General features: G+C 54.3%; 3 protein-coding genes, 1 long non-coding RNA gene and 5 other non-coding genes across 10 annotated transcripts; 7 read left to right on the top strand and 2 right to left on the bottom strand.

The window, feature by feature from the left end:
• Positions 1–8,158: 8,158 nt before the first annotated feature.
• On the bottom strand, positions 8,159–13,158 carry SURF6 (surfeit 6). The gene is made up of 5 exons (XM_007198362.2): positions 12,840–13,158; positions 11,298–11,495; positions 10,652–10,740; positions 9,424–9,627; positions 8,159–9,321 (listed from the first exon to the last, which is right to left on the bottom strand). Exons 1-5 carry the CDS (start codon positions 13,036–13,038, stop codon positions 8,842–8,844), a joined length of 1,170 nt encoding a protein of 389 aa, XP_007198424.2. The 5' UTR covers positions 13,039–13,158; the 3' UTR covers positions 8,159–8,841.
• An 898-nt stretch (positions 13,159–14,056) lies between these two features.
• On the bottom strand, positions 14,057–20,708 carry MED22 (mediator complex subunit 22). Of its 2 annotated transcripts, none has more exons than XM_007194400.2 (5): positions 20,558–20,708; positions 19,808–19,940; positions 18,271–18,351; positions 17,293–17,501; positions 14,057–14,815 (listed from the first exon to the last, which is right to left on the bottom strand). In XM_007194400.2, the coding sequence occupies exons 2-5, from the start codon at positions 19,928–19,930 to the stop codon at positions 14,626–14,628; spliced, it is 603 nt and encodes a 200-aa protein (XP_007194462.1). In that variant the 5' UTR covers positions 19,931–19,940; positions 20,558–20,708; the 3' UTR covers positions 14,057–14,625. The 2 variants fall into 2 exon arrangements, with proteins under 2 accessions (XP_007194462.1, XP_057404571.1); XM_057548588.1 differs by having other exon boundaries at positions 20,527–20,653.
• Positions 17,450–18,720, top strand: LOC130708432 (uncharacterized). The gene is made up of 2 exons (XR_009008632.1): positions 17,450–17,571; positions 17,878–18,720. It is a non-coding gene; the product is annotated as an uncharacterized LOC130708432 (long non-coding RNA).
• RPL7A (ribosomal protein L7a) lies at positions 20,705–24,140 on the top strand. The gene is made up of 8 exons (XM_007194401.3): positions 20,705–20,807; positions 21,436–21,556; positions 22,108–22,257; positions 22,559–22,699; positions 22,898–22,977; positions 23,298–23,428; positions 23,728–23,797; positions 23,971–24,140. Exons 1-8 carry the CDS (start codon positions 20,805–20,807, stop codon positions 24,073–24,075), a joined length of 801 nt encoding a protein of 266 aa, XP_007194463.1. The 5' UTR covers positions 20,705–20,804; the 3' UTR covers positions 24,076–24,140.
• LOC114235568 (small nucleolar RNA SNORD24) lies at positions 21,180–21,254 on the top strand. Its single transcript, XR_003621717.1, has one exon. It is a non-coding gene; the product is annotated as a small nucleolar RNA SNORD24 (small nucleolar RNA).
• On the top strand, positions 21,955–22,029 carry LOC114235569 (small nucleolar RNA SNORD24). Its single transcript, XR_003621718.1, has one exon. It is a non-coding gene; the product is annotated as a small nucleolar RNA SNORD24 (small nucleolar RNA).
• Positions 22,746–22,820, top strand: LOC114235565 (small nucleolar RNA SNORD36). Its single transcript, XR_003621714.1, has one exon. It is a non-coding gene; the product is annotated as a small nucleolar RNA SNORD36 (small nucleolar RNA).
• On the top strand, positions 23,155–23,227 carry LOC114235566 (small nucleolar RNA SNORD36). The gene has a single exon (XR_003621715.2). It is a non-coding gene; the product is annotated as a small nucleolar RNA SNORD36 (small nucleolar RNA).
• On the top strand, positions 23,570–23,636 carry LOC114235567 (small nucleolar RNA SNORD36). Its single transcript, XR_003621716.1, has one exon. It is a non-coding gene; the product is annotated as a small nucleolar RNA SNORD36 (small nucleolar RNA).
• Positions 24,141–24,301: the final 161 nt, after the last annotated feature.

Raw genomic sequence — 24,301 nt, 5'->3', positions numbered from 1 at the left:
TTTCTGAAAGGAGAACAGAGGAAATGCCAACTTCAGACGGACATCTTCAAGTTGGATGTGCCCCAATATCTTTTTAATAAATCCCCTTTCTGCTTAAATCAACAGAGTTGATTGCAACTAAGAGCTCTGACTGATACAGAAATTTGTACCAAGAGTCGTGGTAGGCAACATTTGCTCAGGAGGTGCTGGGGCTCTTATGAACAGCCTGGCTCTCTCTTTCCAGGCACTGGGTAGAATTGCATTTAGGTGCCTGCCGGAAGTGAGGTGCAGCCATGTAACTTGTTTTGGGCAGTGAAATGAGACCAGAAGTGACACGTGACACTTCCAGAGAAAAGCATTCAGTTTCAATGATCAACCTGTTTTTTCAACTAATGAACTTTATCTTTTTAAGAGCAGTTTCAGGTTCACAGAAAAATTGAGCGGAAAGTACAAAGAGTTCCCATAGACCTCTTGGCTCCACACACAAAACCTCGCCCACTACTGGCATCCTGAACCATAGAATATGATCAATGAACCTACACTGACACGTCATTATCACCCAAAGTCCACAGTTTACATCAGGACTCTCTTGGTGCTGTACATTCTATGGGTTTTGACAACTGTGTAATGACACGTATCCACCATTATAGTATCATACAGAATTGTTTCACTGCTTTAAACATCCTGTGTGCTGTGCCTATTCATCCCTCCATCTCCCCTTAATCCCTGGCAACCACTGATCTTTCTACTGTCTGCATAGTTTTGCCTTTTCCAGAATGTCATAAATAGTTGGAATCATTCAGTCTGTAGCCTTTTCAGGTTGGCTTCTTTCACTTACTATTATGTACTTAGGGTTTCCCCCTGTCTTTTTGTAACTTGATAGCTCATTTCCTTTTAGTGCTGAATAATATTCCATTGTATGAATGAACCAACATTTATTTATCCATTCACCTACTGAAGGTCATCTTAGTTGCTAAGTTCTGGCAATTATAAATAAAGCTGTTATAAACATCCCTGTGTAGGATTTTGTATGGATATAAATTTTCACTTCATTTTGGTAAATACTAAGGAGTATGATGGCTGGGTCATATGGTAAGAGTATGTTTTGGGGCTTCCCTGGTGGCACAGTAGTTGAGAATCCGCCTGCCAATGCAGGGAACACGGGTTCGAGCCCTGGTCTGGGAAGATCCCACATGCCACGGAGCAACTAGGCCCGTGAGCCACAACTACTGAGCCTGTGCGTCTGGAGCCTGTGCTCCGCAACAAGAGAGGCCGCGATAGTGAGAGGCCCGCGCACCGCGATGAAGAGTGGCCCCCGCTTGCCGCAACTAGAGAAAGCCCTCGCAAAGAAACGAAGACCCAACACAGCCATAAATAAATAAATAAATAAATAAATAAATAAATAAACCCAAAAGTTAAAAAAAAAAAAAAAGGTGCTAAATAAATGTTTAAAAAAAAAAAAAAAGAGTATGTTTTGTTTTGTAAAAAACTGCCAAACTGTCTTCCAAAGGGGCTGGACCACTTTGCGTTCCCACCGGCAATGAATGAAAGTCTGTGTCGCTCCACATCCTCACCAGCATCTGGTGTTGTCAGCGTTCTGCATTTTGGTCATTCTAATAGGTGTGTTAGTGATATCTAGTTGTTGTTTTAATTTGCATTTCCCTAATGACATATGATGTTGAGCATCTTGTCATATGCTTATTTGCCATCTGACTCTCTTCTCTGGTGAGCTATCTGTTATGTCTTTTGCCCATTTTGAATCAGGTTGTTCATTTTGTGATTGCCGAGTTTTAAGAGGGTTTTGTTTTGTTTTGTTTTTTGTATATTCTGGATAACAGTCCTTTATCAGATGTATCTTTTGCAAATACTTTCTCCCAGTCTATGGCTTCCCTTGGCATTGTCTTCCACAGAGCAGAAATTTTTAATGAAGTCTAGCTTATCAATTACTTCTTTCATGTATCATGCCTTTGATGTTGTACCTAAAAAGTCATCACCATACCCAAGATCATTTAGCTTGTCTACTGTTACTTTCTAGGAGTTTTATAGTTTTGAATTTTACGTTTAGATCTATGATCCATTTTGAGTTAATTCTTGTGTAAGATGTAAGCTCTGTGCATCTAGGTCCTTTTTTTTGCAAGTGGATGTCCAGTTTTTCCTGCACCATTTGTTGAAAAGACTCTTTGTTCCATTGTATTCCTTTTGCTCCTTTTTCAAAGATTAGTTGACTATATTTTTGTGGGTGTATTTCTTTGCCCTCTATTAGATTGATCTATTTGTCTACTCTTTCACCAATACTATGCTGTCTTGATTACTGCAGCCTTACTATAGTCTTGAAGTTGGGTGGTGTCAGTCCTCCAACTGTGTCCTTCTTTTTTAATATTGAGTGGCTATTCTGGGTCTTCTGCCTCTCCACATAAACTTTAGAATCAGTCTGTCAATGTCCAAAAACTAACTTGCTGGGAATGCACTGAATCTGTAGATCAAGTTGGAAGAACTGACATCTTGACAACACTGAGTCTTCTGATCCGTGAACACAGAATCTCTATTTATTTAGTTCTTCTTTGGTAACTTTCATCAGCGTTTTCATATATAGATCAAATATATAGTTTGTTAGACTTATACCTAATTACTTCATTTTGGGGGTGCTAACTGCTAACCTAAAGTAATAAGACAGCCAGTTATTTTACCAACAAAAAGGGCTTATTCAGGAGCAGCAAAGAATTGTAATTCAGGACATGTAACTATGGTGAACCACATGCAAGTCTGGTAAAGCAAAGGAGAAGAAACTTTTTTTTTTAATTAATTAATTTATTTATTTATTTTTGGCTGTGTTGGGTCTTCGTTTCCGTGCGAGGGCTTTCTCTAGTTGCGGCGAGCGGGGACCACTCTTCATCACAGCGCGCAAACCTCCCACTATCGCGGCCTCTCTTGTTGCGGAGCACAGGCTCCAGACGCGCAGGCTCAGTAGTTGTGGCTCACGGGCCCAGTTGCTCCGTGGCATGTGGGATCTTCCCAGACCAGGGCTTGAACCCGTGTCCCCTGCATTGGCAGGCGGATTCTCAACCACTGCACCACCAGGGAAGCCCAGAAGAAACTTTTATAGAGCAGAAGGGGAAGTTAGAAAGGGCTACTATAAATAAAAAGTCCAATGGAGTAAACTGGGGTTTGAAGTATAGTGGCCTTTCAGTAGCTGAGTTGTGACAGTCTGACACTGAGCTATTGCCAGGCGAAGAGAAATTCTCCCTTCCTCCTGCTGGCAGTAATGGTGTCACTTCCTGCCCGAGATGCAAGGTACATCTCTTCCTGTTGGCATCTGTATTGACGTTGAGTGATATGGGCATGACAGCTCCCGATTCTGGCCTCCCAACTCCATTTTAGTGAGGTTTCCCTTTACAGGCACAACTGTTACTGCACTTCCCTTTATTGAACTTCACAGATACTGCATTTTTTTTACAAATTGAAGGTTGGTGGCAACCCTGCATCAAGCACGTCTATTGGCACCATTTCCCCAACAGCATTTGCTTACTTCATGTCTCTGTGTCACATTTTGGTAATTCTCACAATATTTTAAAATTTTCAGTTATATCTGTTATGATTTGTGATCAGTGATCTTTGATTTTACTACAACAACTCGGTGAAGGCTCAGATGATGGTTAGCATTTTTTAGCAATAAAGTATTTTTAAATTAAGGCTGTACTTTTTTTTAGACATAATGCTATTGCACATTTAATAATTGACTATGTATAGTGTAAACATAACTTTTACATGCACTGGGAAACTGTTAATTTTCACGTAGTGTAAATAGCAATGTATTTTTTTGTTCTGTTTTGCTTTGTTAGCCGTGTGGCATGTGGGAATCTTAGTTCCCCAACCAGGGATCGAAACCATGCTCCCTGCAGTGGAAGCGCAGAGTCTTAACCACTGGACAGCCAGGGAAGTCCCAACGGTAATGTAGTTTTAATTTCAAAGTCCACTTGTTCATAGGAACACTCGTTAGATAAGAAAGCAATGTTTTTACAATATTTACTTTGTATCCTGCAACCTTGATACAATCATTTGTTTCAGGTTTTTCTGTCAATTCTTCTGGATGTTTACATAGACGATCATGTCATTTGCAAAGACAGTTTGATCTCTTCCTTCCCAATCTGCATGTATTTTCTTTTTCTTGTCCTATCGCACGTGCTAGGACTTCTCTATTATGACACTGAAAAGCAGTGATGATAAGGGACATTCTTGCCTTGTTCCTGATCTTAGCAGGAAAACTTCTGAGTTTTTCACTGTTAAGTATGATGGTATCTGTACGTTTTTGGTAAATGTTCTTTATCCAGTTGAAGAAGTTTTCCTCTATTCCTAGTTGCTAAGACATATCCAGTGATCAATCTGGCTTTAAACTACTAGTTTTATTTGTTAAAAAGTACTTTTCTTAATGCAACATAACATGACCTCTCATGAGTAACTTAGGGAAAGTCTGGGATTTGTTATCTGGCTGGAGTTTAGCTAAGGGTAGCAGAAATCTACTTAGTACCAGGGGACGGGACCCTGGATATATTGGCACACAGCTGCAAAACAACTTATCTGGAGATGTGGTCACCTGAGACAAATATCTTTTGAAGGCAAGACTTTGAGAGACTAGCTGAACACCACCTTGAAAAATGAGAAAGGCTTGAGAAACTCCAGGACTGCAGGGTGGGGTTGGTCCTTTAACAGTGCTGGGTAGTCAATAGAAAGACAGCGATAGGCGCAGAGTCCTAAATTTTTAGCTTAAGACATGGACTGAGAATCAGGGACTTTCTATTACTCTGTAGAAAAACATCTCATATGGTTTGCAGCTGCATGATTGAGTTACCTGAAAACCAAAGTTTTAGCTAGCCCATCAGCAAATCCTATCAACAGGTGAATTCACAACCTTACCAGATCTCTCATGGGAAAGCTGGAGCACTGATCAGTCCTCAGAATTGAAATGGGGTATCTGGGCAACACTGGATGCCTCAGGTACCCTGAATACCCAACCTCACCAAGGCTCACTTTGAGAAATCGGTCCCTCCTCCCTTGGCTGATAAGGCTGTGCCTTGCTTGAGGACTCTTATCTGAGCAAGTGACTTCCAAGGAGAAGCCAGTCTCCTCAAACTCACCCCCATCTCACCTTGTCTCTAGGCTGGTAAGTACAGTCAGATCTCAGCAAGTCCAAAGTGGCCAGTTACCAAGTCAAACTCAGAAGAAGCTTTGACTAAATGAACAAGTATCTGCTGTTTTACATTTGAAAAAAATTAGGGAAGTATATGAGAGTTGATTCCAGAAGTGCTTGGTCAAGAAAGGCGGGGTGCAGTTTCAGAGGGGGCTCCACCCATAATAAGCAGGACTCAGTGGGCTAGCTAGGGAACTGGAAAGGATCCAATTATTTCCTTTGTTGCTTGACCAAAACCTGGAACCCACAGTGGCCCACGCTGAGGTAAGTGAACCTTCCGGAAATCCCTTGGAATAACTTAGAGGTAAGAACTCTCTCTTTCGTCCAAGTTATTCTCTACCAGTAGAGAGGCAGGCTTGTTGGAAGGTCTTAACAATGTTACCCACTCATCCACCCCACAGGTTGTCTGGGGAGGGTACAGAAGACTCATCCTTTGCGGAGGTACTAGGAAAAGCACTGTGAACAGAGCAGAGAAGCACCGCGGTGGCTCTTCCCTGAAGGCTGGATGGAATGCCACAGGAGATGCAGGGGTAGAACCATGCTCTTGGGCCAGTGCAGATCCTGGGACCTGAGGGCAGCAGGGAACATCTTAACTTCCACAGGCCACGTACGCGAGGTTCCCACAATTGTCAGGCTAGTGCAATGAACTGGGTGGGCCAACCCACAGGGGATCTGGAGACAGCTCTCTCTCTGCCCTCTGCACCCCAACGCAGGTCTGGTGAACAGAGGCTTCACTTGAGCTACTCAGTTGCTTGTAGCCCCTCACTGAATTTCTAACCATGTGTTAGTGCAACTTCTGGAGCCCCTAAGTAGAAGGAAAGGTTGACTGGGAGCCTACTTCCCAGCCTCACCCAAAGGGACCAGTGGCACAAGACTACCCTGGCCTTGCAGGACTGCTGGAACCCCAGTTCCTGGTGAGCCACGGTACCTGAGCACGTGTCCTGGTTACGGCTATTTCCATCTGATTCACTAAGCAACAGGAGGGGTACCTTCTGACTTGGAGACTCTTGCCATTTGGTTCTGAAAATATTTGGCATTAGGCCCTTGGAAGTTTTCTCCCATGACTCTGCATTTCATCTTCTGCACTTGAGGCATACAACACCCAAGAGGTGTGCATCTGGCCTCCTAGACTCATTCTGTAATGTTTTTTGTTTTTCTTCATCTATTTTATTTATTTATTTATTTATGGCTGTGTTGGGTCTTCGTTGCTGCACGCGGGCTTTCTCTAGTTGCAGTGAGCAGGGTCTACTCTTTGTTGCAGTGCGCGGGCTTCTCATTGCGGTGGCTTCTCTTGTTGCAGAGCACAGGCTCTAGGCGCGTGGGCTTCAGTAGTTGTGGCACGCAGGCTCAGTAGTTGTGGCTCACGGGCTCTAGAGCGCAGGCTCAGTAGTTGTGGTGCACGGGCTTAGTTGCTCCACAGCATGTGGGATCTTCCCAGACCAGGGCTGGCACCCGTGTCCCCTGCATTGGCAGGCAGATTCTTAACCACTGCGCCACCAGGGAGGCCCCTCTGTAATGTTCTTAACCTTTTCTTCCCTGTTGTCCATATTCCATCGTCCACTATCGCCTCTGGACATGAGACGCTTCGGTTGCCGCCAAGATCACGTGCAGCGTGTCCGTGCTTCTGTGCACCATCAGCTCCCAGCCCTGGGCCAGGGGGGGACATGAGTGGCCAAGCCCAGGGAGGCTGCAGCATTTTCAGTGTTTAAACTTGGATATAGGCTCTGTCTCCCACCAGCTGAAGAATTCTCTGTATTTCCTCACCCTTTCTGCCCTGTATCTCCTATTGTCCAGTGCTGCTTCTAGAAATGGGGTGTCCCTGATGCCAAAGGTGTTCCTGCCACCAAAGAGCACCATCTGCTCACCCTGCACACCAGCTACGTGAAGCTGGGGACACAGCAGCACTCCAGGTTGGAGGGGCGAGCTTCCTGGACTTCCAGGCTTCAGGGGAAGAGGGGGCGCACCCAATGACACACGTCCACCAGGCCTTTTGAGATGCTCCTGCAATTTCCACAGGGGGTTTATAGTCTCCCAACTCTGACTGCAACATACGGACAGTAATTCGGGAGTAACTGCTGGGCGCAGAGAGAGTGGGACAACATCCTGGAATGAGGCACTAGGTCAAGCAAGATGGCAGGAAGTTGTGCTGCACGACGCAATCACTTCCTAAGATGTATAACCAAGAATAGATCCACATGAGCACACTTTTAAGGCTATAAAGTGCTTTTGGCACTGCCTTAGCTGTGGCCCACAAATTTTAATGCACAGCACTTTCATTATCTTTCAGTCCTAAACATTCTCTAATATCCATTAGGGATTATTCTTTGACTCACAGGTAATTTAGAAGTGTGTTTTTAAACCTCCAAACAGGAAACTTTAACAATTACCTCTGAAGTTTTTAAATTGTTCTACGGCCAGATATGATGCCGATGCTTTGAAATATGACTTGCTTTATGGACTAGGAGGTGGTCAGTTTTCACCACTGTTCCACGTGCGCTTGAGGTACATACTGTTTTGTTTTTAATTTTTTGCTGCATCCTGAGGCATATGGGATCTTAGTTCCCTGACCAGGGATCAAACCTGCACCCCCTGTATTGGAAGCATAGAGTCCTAACCACCGGACTACCAGGGAAGTCCCCGTACACACTGTTTTTAGATAACACTGTTCTGCGTGTCCATCAGATCAAGCTTACAAACGCTCTCGTTGAAACCTTCCCTATGCATCTGATTTTGTCTCCTTGGTGTATCAATTCCTAACGGAGATGTTAAAAATCTCCCACTTTGGTTTGTGAATTGATTTCTCCTTGTAGTGGGTCAGTTTCTGCTGGACAGATTTGAAGCTGTTACTGGTGCAGGACTGTTCTACCTTCCAGGTGATCTGCACCCCTTTCGTTACGTGGAGACTTTTTTTTCTACTAGCGCCTTTTACCTTGAAGTCTTTTTCTTATAATACAACCACACCAGCTTCCTTTGGGTTACCATCTGTTTCTTAACTGGAGTTTAGTCAAAAGAATTTTATTAAGTTTTACTGAAATATAATCCACATACCATAAAATTCACTGAGTTTTGTCCCGTGCATTCATCCCGGCTGCCTGCGGGCGTGGACTTAACTGGACCTCTGACTGTGCACCCTCCATCGGCCTCGCTCGGTTCTAGGTTTTACTCTTTCTCTCCTGCCTCCCCCTAGATTGGTAACTGTCTACCCCACTCTGCTGTTCCTCCTGCTCATTCACTAACACCGTTTCTATCTTTTAGTGGTTACCTTAGGATTTTTAATGTGCATGTTTACCTTAAATTCTAGGTTTCACCCACCTTCGAAATTAACTTCGAATAACTCAATTCCAGGCAGCCTGAGGACGGCCCCGCCTTCTCCCAGTTACCGAGCCCGTCAACTCCACTTCAACTCAGGCTACAGGAGCTGGGTTTTGTCCTTTCCAAGTGAGTTTGGGGCAGACACAGCAGTTCCTGCTCCTGTGAACACAGGAGAGGAAGAGGGTGCCAGGGAAGCCCCCCCCAGACGCCCCCTCCCTCCTCACTGCACCCTCGCCCCCCAACCCCGCAACCTTCAGGGAGCGCTCCGGCCTCACAAGAGGAGCCTAGAGCCCGGATCTGGGTCACCCCTCCCCCGGATCTGAAGGCTCTTAAGCACGCGGCGGCGTCCGCTCTCCGCCGGGCCCTCAGGCCAGGCCGGCCCGCTCCAGGTCCTGGGGCAGGATGCGGCCCTTCTTGCGGGCCTTCTCCAGGCGCCGCTCGGCCCTGGCCGCCTTCTTCTCGCGCAGGTTCTGCCGCCGCCTGTCCTGCCGCTGCTGCATCTTCCCCACCACGTGCGCCGTGCGCTTCTCCCACGCGCGCTGCCGCTGCGCCCGCCGCTTCTCCTTGCGCTTCAGGGCCTCCTGCAGCAGGCGCTCGTCGTCGCGGATCTTCACGCCCTCAGCCTTGTACAGCACGTTGGTCCACTGCATCTTGGCCTCGAGCTCCCGGGCCTGGCCCGCGTCCTGGTCCCGCAGCTCCTCCAGCCGGGCCTGCCGCGCCTGCAGGCGCTCCAGCAGCTGTCGGTAGTTCCTGCCCGTCAGCGGCGTCAGGTTCCCCTTCAGCTTCTGCCTCTTCTCCTTCCTGCGCTGTGCCTTGCTGCCCGGCTCCTCCTCGCTCACCTCCACCTCGGGGGAAGAGGGCGATGTGAGCCGAGCGCCGCTTCCCGCCCGCCCGGGGCCCGCGCACTGCGGCCACCTCCGCCCGCCCGACGGCCACGCGGCGCTCACCTTATTGAAGAGCAGCCCCGGCCGGGCCTGCGCCTCCTCGCGGGGCGCCTCGGGAGGCGGCTCAGCGGCCTCCGCCCCCTCGGGGGCCTTGGCCGCCTTCTCCTTTGCTCTCAGCTCCCTCCGCTTCCTCTTCTTCCGGTCGCGCTCCTGCTTCCTCCGGCGTCGTTTCTCCGAAGCGGCAGAAGACAACTCCCCGGCGCTGCCCTGCGGCGCAAGCAGGTGCTCGCTCGTAAGATTCTCCCAACCGCGGGGCCCCCAGCCTGGCACATGGAATCAGGGCAGGAAAAAGGGCCCGCCACGTGCAGCATTCCACCCGGAGGTGACCTGGCACCCAAAGTGCACCCAAAACAAAGACAAGGGGACCCCGTGAGAACCATGCCTTCCGGATCCCAGGCATCTACCATACTAGGGCACTTCCCAAACATGGTGCCTCTAAGTCTCCCCAATGACCCAATAAGGGACCTGTGGTCCTCCATCATTTCAGAGAAAAGGACGGGGGCTCAGCCAAGGCCACCACCCAGATCTGGGCGTTGGGTCAGAACACTGCACCCGTGCAGACCAGTGCATGATTCTGACCCCTGCGGGGCAGACAAGAGTGCTCTGGACCACTGCAGGAAGGCAGGGCCCTCGGGCCTGTCCCAGGGGCCAGGGGACTGTCCCCACACAGCAGGAGGCTTGGGGGAGGGCCCCAGGAAAAGGGGGGGTGGCGATGCCACCACGCTGAGGCTGGTTGAGGTCCTGGAGCGTCCCACGGCTGTCACCTCGGGCTGGTCACCTCATCTCAGGCCCTGGCTTACCTCACAGGGCCGTCGAGCATTTAGACGGACAAACGTGCAGGAGTTGTCGCCCAGTGTGGGTGTGTTAGCAAAATCAGCTTCCCTGAGGGAAGAGGCTGAGCCTCTCTCCAAGGCCGCAGAACAGAAGAGCCAGAAGCTCAGTGTGGCCAGCAGGAGGGGGACCCTGGGGACCGAGGTCCGCAAGATGACAAGAACTACACCTGACGGCTTGCAGAACAGAGCTGCCGAGGCCCTGGCAGCACCCGCTGCAGGGGCGGGAACAGGGGCTGACCGCCCCCCCACCACCCTGTCAGCCCCATCCCCCCACTCCCCGCCCTGTCAGCCCCATAACAGCTGGCAGAGCTGGGGCCAACCTCAGCAAGCACCTGGGCGTCTTCTCTCCAGGCAGGGTGCGGAAACCACCACAGAACCCAGAGGTCTCCTCCACCTACCTGGCCCCGCACCTCCCGGATCTTCTCGTGCAGGCGCTGCCTCAGAACGTCCAAAGCAAATAAAGAGCCAGGCTCGTTGGCCAGGCCATCTGCAAAGAAGCAGTCACAGAACCAAAAGGAGACTCCCCCACGCCCCGACCTTCCTGTGCCCTCCCCAAGGGCCCAGCTTCGAAGCCTGAGTCTCCATACACTGCCCCCTCCAGTGACCACTCGTGGATCTGCAGGTCAGTTCCAGTGAATTCTACCCTACCTCTTCAAGCTGGATTGGCCTCCAGGACAGGACATCCTCATGTAGTGCGGGCCAAACCCATCTCCCACTTCTTCCAACTTCTGCAGTGCCCCCCAGACCCAGAGGCAGCTCTTGCAACACCACTTCAGAGACGTGAGGGCAGTAAAGCTCTTCAAGCCAAGCTGCTCCAGGACCTCAGTGGGACATGGCCTTGCCCCTCGCCATCCCAGTTACTATGTGGCCTGAAACTACTGTGCACTTCCTGAGATTCCCATCCACCCCCAGAGGCCCCGTGATCTGTCCTCTGAAAACACGTTCTTCGGGAAGTCTCACACTATCTGATCATGCCGTTACGACCAGAGAGGACCACGTTTATATCTGTCCCAGATCTCAGTCGACCCTGCCCATCCCCCTCACCTGCAGGGGCCCCGGTGGAGCTGGAGGCCTCCTCCTTCTTCTCCTTGGCTGCCACTGGCGTCCTGGCTTGAGACTTCTCCGCAGGGGCCTGGGCCTTGGGTTCTGCAGTCTTCTCCTCCCGCTCCCGGGATTTCTTCTGTGCTCTCTTCCTCTTCTTTTTGGGGGGCCCAGCAGCTTCTGAGACTTGAGTTTTGCCAGCTGAAACACAAAATGAGAAAGGGCTGCCAACCCAATCCCTGTGACCCATTCAATAGGTAGGAAAGTCCTGCAAAGCTTTTGGTCCTAGAAGAATGCCAAAAGCTAATCGGGATGGGGGATATGGAGACCCTCATCCGTTGAGCTCAGAGCCACAAACTTCCTAGAAAGCAGACTAGCCACACTCATCAAAACCCTGAAAAACATCCACACGCTGACCCAGCAGTCTGCTTGTGAGAACTCATTCTGGGTATGCAGAAAGACGTGGCCTCAGCATGTTCATCATAACATCCTTTTTTGAGTGAAAAACTAGAAAAACCTAAATATCCATCTACAGCGATAATGATGGCACTGCCACAAAACAAACTATGATGTACCCAACAAAAAATAATGGCATAGGCTTTCATTTTAACAGATTGAGAGGGAATTCTCTGGCGGTCCAGTGGTTAGGACTCTGCGCTCTCACTGCCGAGGGCCTGGGTTCAATCCGTGGTCGGGGACCTAAGATCCCACAAGTGTGTGTGTGGGGGGAAGAGCAGAAAATGTTTACATTCTAAAAGGAAAATGAGAATTGAGTACACAAAGTAGAAGCCAAATTGTTTCAGTGAAAAATACTCAGAAAAAGTTTTAGAAAGATACAGATCTAACTAGTAACTGAGTGATAAAAAAATTCACTTAACTTTATTTTTCTACGATGAACATATTTTTCTTGTATAAAAAGAAAAAGGTCGTTTTCCCTCTGGTAGGTCCATGGCAGACGCTGCCACTCTCCCCTCCTCTGCGCCAGGGCAGGCCAGTTATTGTCTGTTTCACCTACTTGTGTATCTGCCTCCTGAGGGGGCCCTTGTCACCACTGCCGTGTAAACTCCCATTAGCAGAAGCCATCTTCTTCCTTCCTTCTCCCCACACCACCAGGCCCACAGTAATGGGCTGAAAAAGTAATTTTTTCATCATCACTCATACCTGTCTTCCCACCCAGCGTGGAGAGCTGGCTAAGCCTGTTCACGATGCCCAACGGCAGAGCAACCGTTCCACGGGGTCACCTCCTCCAAACCCCGGCCGAGCTTCCAGCCCGGAGGGCGCACAGCTGAATCTCTCGGACTCCCAGACGGATGCCCCCAACGAGTAAGGGAAATGGCGTTGCCTTTAAACATCCCTTACAATTCTTCTCTCTAGTATTTCACAGGCTTGTTTCACGCATCTACGTGTCTACTCCACCTGAAGGCTACTCAGGTGCGGTGTGGGGCAGACACCGACCTCCGCCGCGGAGGGGAGTGGGGACGCTGCGGGGTGGAGGGGCGCCCCCTTCCGAAGCCCTCCCAGTCCCGGCCGGGGGCTGCGCTTTACCCGACTTGCGCTTCTGTGGCTCGGGGCTGGGCTGGGAGCAGATCTTCTTGGCCAGATTCTGCAGGTAGGCGTCCTTCGCGAGCAGAGAAGCCATGGCTGGAGGTTCGGGGGTCGGGCGGCGCTCGCTCCGGGGTCCTACTGGTGGGGAGGAGAGCCGGGGTGCAGCGTCCCACGCCGGGACCGGCAGCTCCAGACACATACACTACCCCCAGCCGGCGCGACCCTCTCCCCTTCCGCTGCGCACGCCGGGAACCAGCACGTGGGCAGGCGCGGCCGGCCGAGCGCCGAGCAGCCAACGCGCGACGCTCGATTAACCAGGTGGCTCCACCGGAAGAGGCGGGGGGGGGGCGGGGCGCAAAGCATTATGGGGCGGGGGCGGAGACCGCGCCCGGCACCCGGTAGGTGCTCGGTACCCGTAGGGGCGACAGGAACAGATCCGCAGTCATTCACTCCTCTGGGGGCTCAGACCCCAAGTGGGAGCTGGCGAGACCGCGTTCGTTCAGAAAGGACTGCGCGCCGGGCAGGTTCCAAGGCCCCGGGGTACAAGCGGCGAAGAAAACACACAGCAGTGTCCTCCTGAAGTTTATGTTTCAGTGGCGACTGGTAATAAATTCAGAGTGACGTGGCGGGCCGTGGGCTGTCATGTCCCCCGTACACTGGGACGGTGATCTCCCTCTGGGAAGGAGATAAAGCACGCCGGTGACAGGGCTTGGGATTTGATGTCCCGGCTCTTCTGGGGTGACACCCGCTCCCCGCTTTTCAGGTGAGCCTGGCTCCGGGCACTGGGCCTCGCGTTCCACCTGGGTTGAGTCCTGAACCTCCCACTTCACTTCCCAGCTCCATGACCATGAGCACAGCACTTCAACCCCTTCCGAGCCTGTGGTCACCCCTCCCTGAGATGCCAGTAACGAGCACCGACTCGGGGTGCAACCAGAGGCACGACGCCTGGGCCACGTGATATGCAATAATGGCAGCTTTTCATGCATTTATCACACATTAGGGCCCTTCCTAGACAGCTCTTTCTAGGCAATGGAAATGCAGCCATGACTCCAAGCTGACAAAGCCCCTGCTTGCCCAGAGCCCCCCGTGGGGAGAAGGCTGATACGCAGCCCAATGTTGTCCAGGCAGAGCCCAGGCGCTGTTTTCCGACAGCCACGGAGACCAAGGGTGGTCCAAAACTGATTGGGGCTGAGCAAGAAAAGGAACCAACCAAAGCAAAAGGGTGGAGCTGGTTTTATTCAACAGTCTCATTACAAAAATAACCAAAACGTGCGCAGCAGCGGAATTAGGAAGGACCCTGCCTGACTTCTGCAAGAGCGGGCAGTCAGCTAGCGCAGGGAGCCTCAGGGCAAGGTAGCGGGCAGAGCTGTGCGTGGGGGCCTGGCCTTGGCTAGTACTGTCCACTCCAAGCGCTTGCGTCCTCCATTGTAAACACCTTGCTCAGGGCAGGTCTCCCAATGCTGGCCATCCTCCCTGCCCCGCTGTTAGGTCCTCAACGGGACAAACTATCCTGGAAACTTCCTTCCAGCCAACCAGCCAGGAAGGTAGCAAATAAGAGGTGACGACGAGAGGAAGGATGGGCCACCCTGGCATGGCTGGGGGTACTGCTTCCCCCCAGCACTCCTAGGTGGGCTGTCCCTGGGCTGCCGCGGTTCCGAAAGAGGCCACCGCGGCTCCCCAAGTGGGCCCCAAGGCTGAAGGGAGTTGAGGCTGTGGTGGGCCCAGAGGGGAGCGCTGGATTTCGCTCCTAAGGTCTAGGGGCCCGGGGACAGGAGCCTGGGGAGGCTCAGGCGTGCTCCGTGGGGCCGGGGCCACCGGCGTGGGAGTGGGCAGGGGCTGCAGCCTGCAGGGGGCCAGCACTGGGCTCCGGGGACGCCGGCAGAGGGACTGAGAGGCCGTCAGCGGAGTCTGTGTCGAGGTCCAGCCTCCAGTAAGCTTCACACAGAGGCAGATCATTAGCTTCGCAAAGACTTGAGCTTTTCCACCACCAGAAACCCAGGGAGAGACAGGAGCAGGAAGAGAGGGAAGCCAGGGAGGGAAAGCGAGACAGAAGCAGAGTTAAGGAAACACAGACCACACCCCAGGCCTGCCTTCCCCTCCTCTCCTCGGTGCCGGGCCCTCCGTCAAGCGGCCTGGCTGAGGGCGAGGCGCGGGCGGCTGGCCCTGCTTCCGGGTCCTCCAGAGAGTCCGAAAGGGAGCCTTCCAGGACCAGCCACCAGCAGGCCGTGACCTCGGCTGGTCCCTTCCACTGGCCAACCGGTGTCCCTCCTGCCAAGTGGCATTCCTAGTCCCTGCCGCCACCTCCTGTCCTGGCTCCAGCTGCCCTCCTCCTGCAGGGAGCTGCCAGCCTGGCCACACGCTCCCACCAGCTGCAGGAACCAGCGTCCAGAGCTCGCTACGGCCTCCACGGTCCCGACACTTTGCAAGGCCCCTGAGGGCAGAGAGCCTGTCTTCCTTCTGGGTCTGGCCCTGGCTGGGACTCAGCCTGAATGGGGTGGCAGTTAGGAGCAGAGGCCCTGGTGTTGTGTGTGACCTCAAACAGGCCCCCGGCCCCTTGAACTCAGTCTCCCGTCTCTAGTATGGGGACAGCAGGGCCGGCCTCTCAGGGCGAGGACGCAGGTGACGGGCACGGCTCGTGAAGGCTGTCAAGGGGGCGACTAGAGCATGTCCCGTCCCCACACTTGGCTCGCTGGCTTTCTCCCGAATCCTGCCCTGCCTCTCGCTCCCTCCCTTGCTCCTGCCCTCAGCGTTCAGTCTCAGAAACCATCCTGGACACAGAGCGGAGTCTCAAGGAGAGTGGAGGGCAAGAGGCAGAGAAAGAGCAAATCGTGAGCAGAAAGCAGGGCAGCGAGCGTGGAGATGAGGGTGCAGGTAGCCGGGACGCGCAGGGAGGCTGGAGGACGGGCTGAGCGCTGGTGGCCCGGGTTGGGGGCCGAGCAGGGAGGGGCTGACAGCCCGCTGGCCCAGCCTCAGCCGAGCCCAGCCACTGACAGGCATTTACAGACGAGAGAGGAACTCAGCCTCTCAAGGCACCGGGAACAGCGGGAAGGGACCCCAGGCCGGACCAGAAACCCCTCTGGCTGAACCAGAGACTGCCGGGCCCGGAGCCAGGACGTGAGGAGCCTGGCTCTCAGGCCCCCTGGGTTCCCCTGCAGCCCTGCCCCTCTGGCCCTCAGCCTCAAGAGGCGGGGCTGAATTGCTGGCCTGCAGCTGCTCAGTCCAGGGGCCTGGCCCTTGGGGGCAGCAGGGGGACAAACACAGGGACATAGGGGACAAGCAGGGCTGTGAGCAACGTCCCCAGCAGGGTCTGAAACCCCCCAGGGACCCACTTGGGGCCCCTCTCTGAAGGCCTGGTATGTAGGAGGCACCCGCCGCATGTCTGCTGAGCTGTGGGTATCAGGGACTAGAGAAGGCCCCAGAACCCTCTGGAAGAGGCTAGACCGCTCCCTCTGGGCAGTGACACTCTGTCCCTTCCCACAAAGGCCAAGACGGGCGGGGACCATGAGGGGTGGCACTGAGTCGAGCGCAGTGAAACCAAGCCCCAGACCACTGGCTCTGGGCGTCTGTGGCCCCAGCAGGCCGCCACGGGACAGAAAGGAGCACTGAGCATCCATGGTGGGAAGGACACATTTGTCCGGCAAGGGCGAGGGGGGGGGCGGACTCCATGTCTGCCGGACCGAGTCTCGATCTTTCCAAGCTAATGGGGATGGAGATGCGGGGCCTCTCCAGCCTCAGTTTCCCCAAATGTAAATTACACCTGGACTCTTGATTTCTCAGGGCCCCTCCAGCTCAAACCGCCTCCGGTCTCAGCATTCTGAGTGGCCACATGAGGGCTGGGGTGACAGGTCTTGCTCCTGCTGTATCCCTGGGGCTCAGCATGGGCCTGGCATGCACGAGGGCTGTGGTCTGGGAACAAGGCTGAGCTGAATGGGAGCTCAGTGGTCCGAGTTCCCAGGCCTGGCTTTCAAGGCCATCCTCTGCTTGGGTTTTCTCCTCCTCCTTCCCAGGAGCCCCCACCCCTGACACCCACGGTGGGTATTCAGTGACACCCCTATGGAACTGCATCCCTGGGCAAGCACTGGAGTCCTGGACATGAGCCTGGGTGGCCAAGGGAGCTAGCCCGGCCTTGGCTGGAATGTTTAAATATTGCTTAGACAGCTAAGAGGGACAGACAAGCCCCCAGACAGAAATGCTGGCTTGGCCCTCCCAACCCTTGAGGTTCTGTGATTTTCATCCCGATGCCCAGGCCCCGGTAGACGGCGTAGGTTGTCTGTCGATCAAACGCTCTGACCATGAGGTCTCCTCTGAAACCCAGGCAAAGGGCTCTGTTGCCAAGACCGGGAAGGATTTGGAAAAACAGGACCTTCGGGCTGCCAGGTGGGGCTGGGCCGCCCCTGCTGGCCGGGCCCGGGTCCGCAGGTCCACTCTGCACGGGGTCCAGCCCTATTTGTACCTGGACGAGTAATACTCCTCCTCCAGCTCGTAGAGGTCTATGGAGACCTCGTCCCGCAGGGCGACGAGCTTCCGGTCACACTCCTCCCGCAGAGCTCGCAGCTGCTGATTGCGCTGGTCGATGGCCTCGTTCACCGACGGGAAGTCGTTGAGGATGAGGAACTGCTTGAGGTCAGACACCAGCTTCATCAGGGACTCGCCGGCTCGGACCTGCGTGGATGCGGACGGGGCAGCACAGTGAGGGACTGACGGCAGCCTGCCTCCGTGTGCCTGACGCTGGGTAAGCCATGGCCTCAGCTGCCTCATCTGCAAAGTGGGACCACGGCACTGACATAGGGTCATTGTGAGAAGTGAGTGAACCAGAGCGTAAGCTACGGGGCGGGGGGGTGGGGGGGGCAGGGTCCCTGGCACCAAGGCAGGTGCCGTCAGCCTCCCGGTCCCCACGCTCCCCTGGCCTCTGTCTTCTGCTTCTGCTGGTACGATCACCAATCTCATGTGTTATTCAAGCCCACACGCTGCTTCTCAAAACCTCAAACCCCAGATCAAACTACCATCCCATTTAACCTCCTGCCCTGCTCTTCCGCAGGAGCAGCACATCTGCCAGTTGGGGGGGATTCCTTTAGGACCTCGTCCTGTGCATTTTCATCCGGGGGCACAGACCTATGGAAATACTTGGTTGCCCTGCTTGTTCTGTGACATCGAAAGGGATCAAAATGCACGTCCCGTTTCATCTGACCATTTGCTTCCCGCACTTATAAAGAATCTTCAGCGAGGAAGAGGTGATCTCTTTCTAAGCACCGCCCAGCACTCGACAGGATGGCCATGGCCAGCTACCTGCCAGCCCCTTACGCGGCTGCCATGGACAGCCCTCCTCTCGAGCGGAGTCTCCTGAGAAGTGGTTTGCCCCCCACCCAGGGAACCCCAGTGGGGACCACAAGGTTCCTGGAGCCCGGGCTGTCCCCTCCACCTGGTGACTCACGATGTTGGCGGCTCGCACGTGCATCTCGTAATTGTCCTGCTCGCCCTGAGTGGCCCTCGACACCTGCGTCTCGTCCTCAATCTGGAGGGCAAACGAGAAAGCCGAGAATGGGCAGGCGCCCCGGCACTCAGGCACCCCGCGGTGGCAGCATGCCCACACTCGCCACACCCTGTGGCCTATCGTGCCCTCTGCGCACCGGGCGCTGCCAACCAGACCTCAGGCCGCGTGCACCGTCACCCCCTCTAGCTCTGTTCTAAGGAGATGACAGGCACCTTCACCAGGACCAGTGGATGCCTAAGTACACCAGCCGCCGTGCCAGGCGCGGGGAGGGGTTGGTCCTGTCTTTTTTGGGGTATGCTGTCCTGTTCAGCACAGACTGCGTCCCTAGCTCAGGCACTCACTGACCTGCTAAATGGATCAATAAAATGACAATGTATTTTTTTAAATGACCATTTACCGAGTACTTCCTGGGTGCCAGGCACTGTGTTAAGCACTCGACCATCATCTTAGGAAACTCACAGAGGCCTGGACCGCCATCCCTGGTTTACAGGTGGGCAAACCTGAGGCCGGGACAGACCTGAGCCCACTCAAGGTGTCTCAGGCGGTAAACGGCGGAGCCAGGAGTCCTACCCCGCCTGTAGCCTGTTAGGCCGCTAACTGTCCCAAACCACCTGCCAGGCCAGGGTCCAGGCAGGGGTCAGGGCACCCTAAGCGGTTAGGAGCCAGACTGCCCGGGTTCCCAGCCCTGCCAGTTATTAGCAGAGTGACTCCGGGCAGGTTGGTAAACCTTCTGAGCCTCAGTTTCCCCCTCTGAAAAGGGAGAGGAAAACAATGGTACCTGCCCCGTAGAGTTCTTGTGAAGATTAAATGGGATGAGACACAAATGGCCCTCTCGGCTCCGCCTGACACGTGGTGAGCACTAAATAAACTCTAGCTTTCATCGTCACTCTTAATGCTCAAACAAGCCTTACAGGTCTGCAGCGGTCATGCAGAGATCCTGCCCCAATCCGGTCAGCGGGCTTGCCTGACCGGAACCGGACGCTGACCACGCTACCCACCTGGGAGGCCTTCCCCAGCTTCTTTCCCTGACCGCGTGCGCGCGCACTAGTCCCCACGGTAACCGCTTTACACAGATAAACTCCTCCAGTCATCACAAGGACCCTACGATGCAGGGGAAACTGAGGCACTGAGAAGTCAAGACCTCATCCAAGCCCTTGCTGCTAGTAAGTGATGCTGGACATTGGATCCTGGCAATGTGACTGGAGTCCCCTACAACCGCCTCACCAGGACCTGTAATTGGCCAGTTTATCTGTTGACCTGTTTGTTATTGTCAATCCCCTTGCGGCTCTCCCAGATGTTCTCCCCATGGGGACAAGGGTTCACTGGTGTATCGCCGTCACCTGGCTGGGAGCAGCCATGTTGAGTGGGTGCTGTTGAAAGCGGACACCCTGGCTCCACTCACCACTGTCCACAATCTCTAGACACTGCTACTTCCCTTGGTCTCAGAAGGGGCAGCAGACCGGCGGCCCCCACCCACCTTGGCGGTCTTGATGATCTCGGTGAAGTTGTCCATGATGGACTTGACGTCATCCTTGAGCCGCTTGTTGTAAGACTGCAGCAGCGTCTCCTTGCTTTGCGGCAGGGCTCTCTGCTGGGCCATGGCGGGGCACCTGGGACCCAGAGTCTGGTGTGAGCGGGCGAACCCCAGCCTCCCACCCTGCAGGCCCCCGCCTCGGCAGGACCCGCAGCTCTCCGGGGATTCCCTTTCTGCCAAACACACTCGTCCAAGCATCCGCACACAGTGCACTGCGGCGTCTCCTCCGGCCCGCGCCCCTTCCCCGGGACCCCGACGACAACCTGCTGGGCTCCGGCACAGCCTTCTCAGAGGCCAGGCCCACGCACGTCCCCACCTGCCCTGGCCAGCCGCTTCCCCGCCAGCACTTCTGCCCTACTCCTCACCCGAGGAGCCGCTCGGATCCTACCCCACCTTCTCCGAACGCACTTGGCCTTCACCCCTAATCAGCCGCCCTCGTCTCCACGCCGGGACCCCCGGGGGCCGCCCCATGAGACCTCTGGGCTCCTTCGCTCCGGGGTCTCTGCTGAGACCACCCTCCCGCCCCGCGCCAGGTGCCTCCGGGCTGCTCGTGCTCCGGTCCGGGTGGCCCCCCGACCGAACTCGCGGTTTTTAAGCCACTTTGGAGTAAATCGCACGAGAAGGACGCCGACACCGCCGCCACGCCGCCCCAACGCCCACACCTGGTCCGCAGAGCCGGGGACCGGCGGGTACCTGGCCAGGGCGGGCTGGGGACGAGAGCGCGCCCCTCCGGAGAAGTCCCGGCTCCCTGGCGCCTCTCCGCGCCCCTTTCCAGCAGCTCGGACCCGTCGCCCGGCTCTAGGCACCGCCCGCCGGGCGGGAGAAAGTTCTGTCGCTTTAAATCCGAAATCCCGCGCAGGCTTCCGTTCTCGCGATCTCCGAGGTCGCATACATATTACCCACAATTCCCTCTCCTTTCTTTCTCCGCCAACCGTTCAAGATGGTGAGTATGCTTGGTACCCGCGATGCTGGCTTTCGGATCTGGGCTCTATCCGCTGCCATCCTTCTCCAGGCGTGACCGCGCAGGGATCCTTCCACCGCCCAGCGCGAGAGGAGCCCCGCGGGGCCTCGCCTAGAGGCATTGGGGCCGGATAGACTCCTCGGCAGCCGGGCTGGGGGAGGAGGAGGAGGATCCGGGGAGCGCAGCGCCGCCATGCGGGGCTCGGGGCTGACAGGCCGAGGCGCTCCAGCGCCCCGGGGGCTCTTCCGTCCCGGGGGCCGCCAGGGGTCTTGGGCAGGGGGTTCTCAGTCTGTCTGCCTCTGCTGTTTGGAGCCCGCCGGACTCCGAAAGGGGCCGCGGGGCTGTCGAGGCTCGTGCAGATGATGTGAAAGAATATTTGCTATCTGAGTGATGGTGAGGACGTCCCTAACCACCAAGATCGCTGATGCACGAGCCGGGGGGCGGTCGCCGGGCTCGCGGCGCCTGCGGCTGGGGCCAGGTTTGCTCACGGGGATGCTTGGGGCCGGCCCGCCGCGCGCTCTCGTCTTCGGGAAGCCGGCCCGGGACCCACTCCTCTTCAGAGAGACTGTTGGGGAGGCGGCGGTTGAACTGGGTGTTTCTTTTCGCCTAGCCGAAGGGAAAGAAGGCCAAGGGCAAGAAGGTGGCCCCGGCCCCTGCTGTGGTGAAGAAGCAGGAGGCCAAGAAGGTGGTCAACCCCTTGTTCGAGAAAAGGCCCAAGAATTTTGGCATTGGTGAGTAGGAGACGGGAAATGTTGCAAACGGCTGCTTAGATGGTACCCCCCAACGAAGAAAAGCAGTTTATCGAACAGAAGGTTATGTCTTGGCCTTGTTAGAATTCAGTGAGTTAGGAGTCGAGGCTACGTGGATGGGGATTCTCGCGTTTTTGCCGCTTTCTAGCTGTAACCCGGCTCGGTTCTTAACCTCTCCCTCTGAGAGGGGGCGATGACGGCGCACCTGAGCGTGTGGCAACGTGGAGCCCAGGTACTGGCCGTTGGGATTCAGCTTGGCCGTCACACAACTAGCTCTGCCAGAGCAGAGGCCTTGGGACCGCGGTCCTGACGTACGCCTTGGCTGCTCGTTGAATGAGGAGAGGTGTTGCTAGTCTCTTCTGTGATCCTAGGTGTTTGTGTGCAGGTGACGTGAAAGAACGTTTGCTATCTGAGAGGTGGTGATGCCATCTTAAAGCACCGAGATCACTGATGCACCGGCGCCCTTCTGCGTGGCCCTGAACACGAGCTTGACGAGGAGCTTGAGCCTCACGGTGTTGCCCTTTACTCCTCAGGACAGGACATCCAGCCCAAAAGGGACCTCACCCGCTTTGTCAAATGGCCCCGCTACATCCGCCTGCAGCGGCAAAGGGCTATCCTCTATAAGCGGCTGAAAGTGCCGCCCGCGATTAACCAGTTCACCCAGGCCTTGGACCGCCAAACAGGTGGGGTTCTGTGGCAGAAAAGCAACGCTGGGGAGGGATTTCTTGGGCGTGGTCGCCACCTTTACTTGGATACTGGCAGAGCTGAGGCCTGTAAAGGGGCAGTGGGTATTTTCAGTACGTTCGCTTGTTAAAACTTAGGATTCCGGGTCTAGTTTCCAGAACGTGATATACTAAAGAGATACTGTATATGATCTGACATCTCTTGAACCGCGGTTGTATTCGGGACAGTGACCTAGCATTTGTGACGGTTAAGTGATGTAAGCTTTTAAACTATCGATCTGAACTGGCGGTCTTTTTTCAGCTACTCAACTGCTTAAGCTGGCCCACAAGTACAGACCAGAGACAAAGCAAGAGAAGAAGCAGAGGTTGCTGGCCCGAGCTGAGAAGAAAGCTGCAGGCAAAGGGGATATCCCCACCAAGAGGCCACCCGTCCTCCGAGCAGGTGAGTGGGCCCCTCCTTGAAGAGGGTGAGTGGTGGGGCAGGCTCTTGGCGATGATGCATGAATTTCTTCACCTGGAATCACTGTGAAGAGTAAAATCCGAGCTTTTTAACCCTGAGTCATAGCGGGGCCCCCGGTACAAGTGCTTTTGTGCCCAGCAGCCCCACCCCTCTGCCACGCAGACTGGTTGTATGTTCTAGGGGTTAATACTGTCACCACCTTGGTGGAGAACAAGAAGGCTCAGCTGGTGGTCATCGCACATGACGTGGATCCCATCGAGGTATGTGTGACTTGTTCTCAAGCGTCGACTGCTGGCCTTAGACTGGTTGGGTCCTCGTTTGTACCAGGAAGATAGCTCAAAGCCAAATACTGGGTCTGGCAGAGGCTGTCGCAGGGTGGCGAGGACTGTCAGCTTTCCGTCTGAGGACGTCCTGGCAAGGGACCCACCTGGTGGCTGTTGCAGTGATGTGACACTCTCACTGAACTAAACCTTGAAGTACAAGTGCAGGAGCTTTTTAACCCTGAGCAATCGCTGCCACGTTAGCGTCTAAGTTACTGCTTCTGCTCAGAATACTCTCCAGAGCTAACGCTGTCTTCCAGCTGGTGGTCTTCCTGCCTGCCCTGTGCCGTAAGATGGGGGTCCCCTACTGCATCATCAAGGGCAAGGCCAGGCTGGGGCGTCTGGTCCACAGGAAGACCTGCACCACCGTGGCCTTCACACAAGTCAACTCGTAAGTGTGCAGTGTAGCCCAGAATTCCCGAGTCACTAGGGGACAACCTTCTCCCCCGCCCACCACCCCCCACCAAGTTTGCTTAGTTTCTTGGGATCTTTACCTTAAAGACCAACTTTAAAAGAATCCTTTTTTGAACTTTTGCCGATGATGGTTATGAATTTCTTCACCTGAATAAACCATGTTGTCATGTTGTATCTGAGGCAGAAGGTTTGTGTTGGAGCTAAAAAGGATGTCGCTGCTTTCTGGAAGGGTAACTGAGAGGCCAATGACCCACATTTTTCCCTCTGCCTTGTTAGGGAAGACAAAGGTGCTCTGGCTAAGCTGGTGGAAGCCATCAGGACCAATTACAACGACAGATATGATGAGGTAGGTAGCACACTCATACAGAATATTGTTTTTGGGTAAGTTGCATCTTTAGTCAGAAACTGGCTGGCTCTCGGCTCTTTCTGAGCAGTTGTATTTGCCAGTCAACTTGGAACAACCCAATAGAAGTGCGTGAAATGACCCGCCAAGCTGACTGCCTGTCTTCTTGTTAACAGATCCGCCGTCACTGGGGAGGCAACGTCCTGGGTCCCAAATCAGTGGCTCGCATCGCCAAGCTGGAAAAGGCAAAGGCCAAAGAACTGGCCACCAAACTGGGCTAAGTTGTACACTATTGATTTTTCTGTACATAAAAATAATAATAATTAAAAAAAAAACCTCCTCTTCAGCCAGTGTTCGGCATTTTGGGCTAAAAGTTTGGGACAGTGGCAAGTAAACCCTGGGTCCTTATCCCTCATAGGGCAGCACTTGCGTGTTGGTCCAGTTTTGAAAAAGCTAAGCAGTACTTGAATACCTTGAATACTCTGAACCAAGCCCGAATCTTGGATC

Source organism: Balaenoptera acutorostrata, chromosome 6 (genome assembly GCF_949987535.1).
Source record: "Balaenoptera acutorostrata chromosome 6, mBalAcu1.1, whole genome shotgun sequence".
Taxonomy (NCBI): domain Eukaryota; kingdom Metazoa; phylum Chordata; class Mammalia; order Artiodactyla; family Balaenopteridae; genus Balaenoptera; species Balaenoptera acutorostrata.
This window is presented reverse-complemented; position numbering and strand designations above follow the sequence as displayed.